General features: G+C 39.9%; 1 protein-coding gene across 1 annotated transcript in view; it reads right to left on the reverse strand.

Annotated features, from left to right (window-relative positions):
* Positions 1 to 2,282: 2,282 nt before the first annotated feature.
* L3MBTL3 (l(3)mbt-like 3 (Drosophila)) overlaps positions 2,283 to 6,658 on the reverse strand; it is a 148,576-nt gene continuing 144,200 nt past the window's right edge. The window contains exon 22 of the mRNA XM_015411356.1: positions 2,283 to 2,426. Within this exon, the coding sequence (XP_015266842.1) occupies positions 2,283 to 2,426 (144 nt within the window). The remainder of the gene's footprint in view (positions 2,427 to 6,658) is intronic.

Raw genomic sequence — 6,658 nt, forward strand, 5'->3', positions numbered from 1 at the left:
AGAAGAAAAAGAAAAAAGGGGGGGCAGAAGGGAGAAAGAGTGTGAGAGAGGTAGAGGGAGACAGGAGGAAGCAAAGGTGTGAGGAATAGAATAACCATTCCGCAAGTTTCTTGCGGGTCTCCACTTGTTTTATTTCTATTTCTGTAATTCTAAAGGAACCTTGAGTGTATGCGAATTTAGAGAGTGATTATTTTGTATGTGTGACTTTGATATTGCTTAGTAAAGAAATTATTTGTTTTGGAAAAACACCCGTGTGGTCTAAATTACTGAGACTCTGGGTTCAGACACGACCCTGGTATAGCTGGCCAGAACTCACGTTAAAAATTTAGTTAGCCTCTGCTGTAAATAAAGCAGTTGGCGTAACATATTGTTACCACTTTCCTCTTTCTTTGCTTGTAAGAGTGTGTTGGGTGGGTGTATGTAACTTTTTCTGATTCCTCCATGAATTCCTATACAGGCACAGATCTCATTGTATTTCCCATATTATATTCTGGATGGTCTTCCCGGTTCTCAACAGCAGCTATTCAGGGATACTGAGGCATGTAGTAAAAATTGCCACTAGGAAACAGCTCCATTTGTGGAAGGCTTGCATGCAACAATGCAATCTAATTTTTATAACCTACTTGTTTTGTGGCACATGCTGAAGTCACATGGTGCCTAAACAGAAGAAAGACTTTCTCTGAAGTATTCATTTTAGACTTATTTCCAAAAATATCCTCTCGGTATAAGCCTAAGACCCATAACTGTTTAATTAGCTCTTTCCTTAACATGTTTGACCTATCTCCTGCTGACTTTAAATTTCTGAATGTAATGCATTCTTCTGTTTAGCCAATCTGTAAATTCCCCAAAGGAATAAATATGTCAGTCATAGGACTGAATTTTCAGTTAGCTACTTTGATCCAAAGAAAAGTCCAACAACAAGCAATATACCTTTTATTAAGATCAACCAAAATATAATAAAATAGCATGCAACCTTTCAGATTCTCCAGAACTCTTCCTCAAGCTGGCTTTTTAAACCAAAAGGGGAGGGGTGATGTTTCAGGCCATATGTTAAGGACTCTTGTGTGCTGGGTGGACTGGATATTAACTTGCACTTGAGCCTTCTTGGAAGAAGAAGAAAATTTGGCCCAAGAACGAAGTGGAACACACAAGTCCTTTAAAAGCCCAAGAGCAGAGGAAAAACCTGAAAGTCACTATGTTAACAGAACTGGAGACTGATTTTGAGGATACAGTAGATAAAGATTCAATGGAAGACACATTGAGTAATATTACCTAGTGAGTGGGCAGAAATAAATTCCCCTAGCAAATCGTCTTCTTCCCACCAAAGAATTACTGTCTTTAATGGGATAAAATGGTATTTCCTGAAATAAATAAGAGTTTGTAGGTAACTGTTTTGGTCCAAAGAAAAATCCGAAATAATGTAAAACCTTTAGTTAGGGTCAATCAAAATATCACAAAACAGCATGACAGTGAAGACTGCATGCTATGTAGTAATATTTTAGTTGGGCCTCATAAAAGGTATTACATAGCTTTTATTTTAGGATCAAGATATTACTTCTTATACATGCACTTTTAATTTACTTCTGGTGTCTCAACAGGCTGCAGACTAAAACATGTCAGTAATACAATACAAAAACAGTTGCTTCCTGGACAGTGAATGAAATTTGCTGGTAGTTCTTATTGTATTAACACTAAAAAGGCTAGTGGAAGAATTCATTAAGCTGTTTTTTTTAAAAAAATCGTGCAAAAACAAAACATTAAAAACAGCACTGTCCTCAAACAGCTGTTTTCTGATAAGAGAATATATTAATAAGACATCGACCAGTATCAATTTGTCAATCTGACCTATGGCACCAAATGAAAAAACCCCTCTATTAACTGTATTTCAGATCAAGTAAACAATGAATAATTTGTTATGGAAATGTTAAATGAAGAAAAAATGCTCCATGGTAAATTCATGTGAATCCTTAGAATAAAACTAAATACATCCATAATTTTAATATAAATTAGAACCCCCCCCTCCGCCAAATTAAAGAAACCTAGTTGTGAGCTGTCAGTGTGGTAGACTCCTACTCTTTTTAAGAGTATCTTGCTAAAAACCTTAAGCACTTCTCAGAAGTGTTCAGTTGTCCCCCAGCTCTCAGAAAATATCAGCACTCTGTCCATTCCAGTTTACGCTTCTTCCCTTTGGAGAGTTCTTCTTTGATGATCCCTTTAAGTTTTTGTGCTTTGACTAAACTTTGAGCTTCACTGGACAGGTTTTTCCTGTACATACTTCCCCATCAGAGTTCATTGTGAGAGTTCTTCTCAGCAGCTTTGAACATCAGGATTGAGTTGAAGATTTTTAGAGCTGGTCCCAGTTTAATGCTCATTATTTTCACTATGTCTGCTTGGGTCATTAGCAGAAAAGCTTCTCCATCAATTTGCTTAAAAAGAAAAATGCAAAACAACAAAATTAATCACTCTGAATGCTTAAGAATGTACAGACTCAAAAACTCCATCATCATTATCATATATTTAATTTTGAATGTGGCCTAAAATACAGATCATTAAAACCAAGGGTTAGGGTTAGGGTCATGTACAGAGAAGGGAGATCTTCCTACAAATTTTGAAGAGAAGAAGAAGAGATTTGATTTATACCCCGCCCTTCACTTCTCAGAGTGGTTTACAAACTCCTTTCCCTTCCCCTTCCCACAACAGACACCATGTGAGGTAGGTGGGGCTAAGAGAGCTTTCAAGGACAGCTCTTGTCAGAACTATGGCTTGCCCAAGGTCATCCAGCAGCTGCAAGTGAAGGAGTGGGGAATCAAACCCAGTTCTCCCAGATTAGAGTCCGCACAATTAACCACTACACCAAACTCCCCTGGTTTGCAGAAAAATCTAAAAACCACAGCAACAAGATTGGGAGATTTGCAAAACTCCCCAAGCAGAGAAGCATTTTTTGAGTTTATGTAGATAATCTGAAGTAAATATATCCTGGGATGCTGTGATGACTGGGTTGAAGGAGGCAGATGGTAGAGAGAAAGAAGCCAGAGAGACAGAAAGGGACAGTTGCTTTGGTAGTGGGAAGTAGGGGTGTGTGCTCAATATATACAGAGCCAAATAGATACCTGAGATACCTTATCAGTATTTTTCGGGTACTTATTCTGCGTAACCCCACCCCAAAGAGATACCTGAATAGATACCTTATCAGTATTTTTCGGGGTACTTATTCTGTCAAAGTAACCCCACCCAAATAAAAGCCAACATTACTCGGCTTTTATTTGGGCTTCCCAAGTGAAAAGAAGGGGTTTAAACTTTAAACCCTTCGTCATCTACTCCCTGGAGTTAGGTCGCAGCTGCGGCACGAGTCCAGAGAGAAGGGAAGGGGTTTAAAGTTTAAATCTCTCCCCATCCTTTCCCTGGATTCGGGCTGCAACTTTAACCCCCTTCCCTTCTCTGGAGTCATGTTGCAGCTGCAGCCTGACTCCAAGGAGGGGATGGGAATGTGTTTAAACTTTAAACACCTTTCCATCCCCTCTCAGCCGAGTATGTATGGTGGGGACAGTGTTCTCTGGCTGCACAGATCCCAGGGCCAGCTTCTTCTGTGAGGTGATTTCAACCACCCCACATGAGAAGCCCTGCAAGCTCATTCTATGCTGGCAGAATGAGCTTGACATTCTCCATCATACCCTATAGGGACAGTTTTCCTGGAGAGGAAACATAAATGTTCTCTAAATGTTGATGTTTCCATCAACAAGCCATTTAAGGTCTTAATGAGAGAAGAGTGGAACAAATGGATGGCTGCTGGTAATCATGATCTGACATCTACTGGACGAATGAAGAGGCCCACCATCACTCAAGTTTGTGAATGGGTGAAAACATCATTGGACTCAGTGAAGGAGGAGATCGTTGTACAGTCATTCAAAAAATGTGGCATTAGCAATGGCTTAGATGGAAGTGAGGACGGTATCTTATATGAAGACAGCGAAGAAAGTGATGTCAGTGATTGTGAGCAAATGAGCTTCATAAATTCTGACTCTAGCGATGATGAGTTCTTGGGGTTTCCAGAAAACTAGAGTACTCAAACCTTTAAGTCTCTCCATTTGTAATGGTTCTTAATGCCACCGTTGGCTGCTGCTCACTTTACATGGTTCAAATGTTATTCTGTTATAGGTTATTAAATATTTTATTACACTATTTGGTTCAGAATATTTTTTTTCCTGTTTTCCTCCTCTAAAAACTAGGTGCGTCTTATGGTCAGGTGCATCTTATGGAGCAAAAAATATGGTATATCTCATATTTTGCTAATGCTTACAAGTAACCAACATTGATTGAGATATATTCTGCTCTTTCCTGTCCACAGGTTATGCTGCCATAGCAAACAGGCGTTAGTTTTCTGTTCTTGATTCTTCTTGTGTTAGGTAAAGGTAAAGGTTCCCTCGCTCGAAAGCCAGTCGAATCCGACTCTAGGGGTGTGGTGCTCATCTCCGTTTCAAAGCCGAAGAGCCAACGCTGTCCGAAGACATTTCCGTGGTCATGTGGCCGACATGACTAAACACCAAGGCGCACAGATCGCTGTTACCTTCCCACCGAAGTGGTACCTATTTATCTACTTGCAATTTCTTGCTTTTGAACTCCTAGGTTGGCAGGAGTTGGAACTAGAGATGGGAGCTCACTCCATCATGCGGCACCCGGGTCTCGAACTGCTGAACTATGCTGAACAGCCTGCAGTTCAGCGTCTTAACCATTTGAGCCACTGCAGCTTGTGTTAGCTGGCCAGTAAACACCACACACATGTGAAATATCCAACAATGACAAGCAAGGTGAATATAACATGGTAATATAATGTTGTGGGTTGCATTTAGCTTGCTCCTCATGTACCTGTTAAATCCAGCTCCATATGAAAGGATGTGAGCTATGACATTAGTGGGGCGCAACTTAAAAAGGGCAAGTTGCTCTCTGAGTGGGCATGGATACATCATTACTGACTATGTGCTTGTGTAGAACTTGGATCTAGAAACATCTACCGCTAATCTTTGTGAAAGTCCTTTCTCCTCAGAGTCACTGATGGCCTTGCAAACTGGAAAATGGTTAAGGAGGCTGCCAGGTGCACGAGCAACCACTGCATCCTCCAAGCTATCTACAGAGGATCTTGTGGGAAAGACTTCACCGGGCAGGTAATGATCCTGTCTGAGGTAATGTAGGCCCATCCATACTGTTCCTCAGGCTAATCCATCTGGAAGTGGTCCTGGATATGGCTAGGGTTCCAGTTTTCCTATTCGGGACAGGATGACAAGATCCAGTACAATGTTAAAGATGTTTCTGTCACACCTGGCTTTGCAAAGTTCCCAGAGATGAATTGGACAAGCAAGGGCCAATTCCTGCATCATAATTATTATTTATCTATGTAACAGGAATTCATAACAACCTATAAATCAGATGGAGCCCACTGTCTCATTTCCTAAAAGATAATAAACAAATCTGATGTAATGAAAATGTGTTCTATCTCAATTCACAAAGGTGTCAAAAATTTGGGTTCAAAGACCCTTCTTCCTAGTGATATCCATCACCTTCCAAAAGCCTTGCCTGCAAGTTAGAAGGCCATCCAGAGTGGTATTTGAGCAATAAACTGCAACTGGAAGAAGCATCTGTCGAAATCTCTTTTTTTTGCCCCCCCTTGTAGGGGATTTTTTATTGCATTTTCTAATAACTACAAACTAAAACTACAAACAGAAAAAATGGGAAGGGGGGACTACAATCTATAGGAGAAAGTAAAGAAAACCCTGTAAAAACCCAAGGAATGGTGATCATACAAACATTTTACAGAATTACCTTCCCTCTTAAATGCAAGTTAACTTTCATTGAAAATGATCATCTATCTGGTAAAACATTTTGATATTTCACCAACAATTCTAACTTTATAAAAAGACTGTGAATATTGATATAAAATAAGCATGTTTTAGGTACTCCAGAGTGCATTAACTATTTTTTTCCCTTTCTGTGTCTCAATTGATAGCTTGGTTTGGGGCCAACAGCCTTATCAGAAGATCCAGCCTCTCCTTCTTCCTCGCTCTCTTTGGAGCCATCGGGTTACTCCTTCTCCTGCTGGGCGACCATGTTGATGCAAAAACTTGCAGCCCTTTTCAACAGAGTCAATCCTTTACCATTTGCATATCTGAAGATTAATCCTTCGGGTATTAACCATCTATTGGAAATGTTGTGACTTCGTAGAAATGAAACCAGGTCTCTATATTTCCTTCTCTTCCTTCTTATCTCGAATGGAACGTCTTTCAAAACTTTTATGTCTTTGTCTTTTATCTTCAAGGTAACTCCATTGGTCACTTTCAATAGTTGATCTCTCACTTTTCTTTGGGAGAATCTTATTGTGACTTCCCCTAGCAGATTATTCTTTCTGATAAATTCTGAATACGATCTGAAGACCATATCTATTTTGCTTTGAAGTTGCTCTGATGTCATCTCTGCCAAGGGAGCCAACAAATCGCAAACTATCTGTCTCAAATTCTCCCCTTTCTCTTCCTGGATACCTTGAAGTCTCCCTTTCCATTTGCAGCTGTAGTACATGAGACTCTTCGATTTGGCACTTTCCCCCAATGCCTACAGTTCTTTATTCATCTTTTTTGAGTTGGAATCAATCTCTTTAAGCTCCTGCTCCATT

This window comes from Gekko japonicus, unplaced genomic scaffold (genome assembly GCF_001447785.1).
Source record: "Gekko japonicus isolate JY-2015 unplaced genomic scaffold, Gekko_japonicus_V1.1 scaffold2568, whole genome shotgun sequence".
Lineage (NCBI taxonomy): Eukaryota > Metazoa > Chordata > Lepidosauria > Squamata > Gekkonidae > Gekko > Gekko japonicus.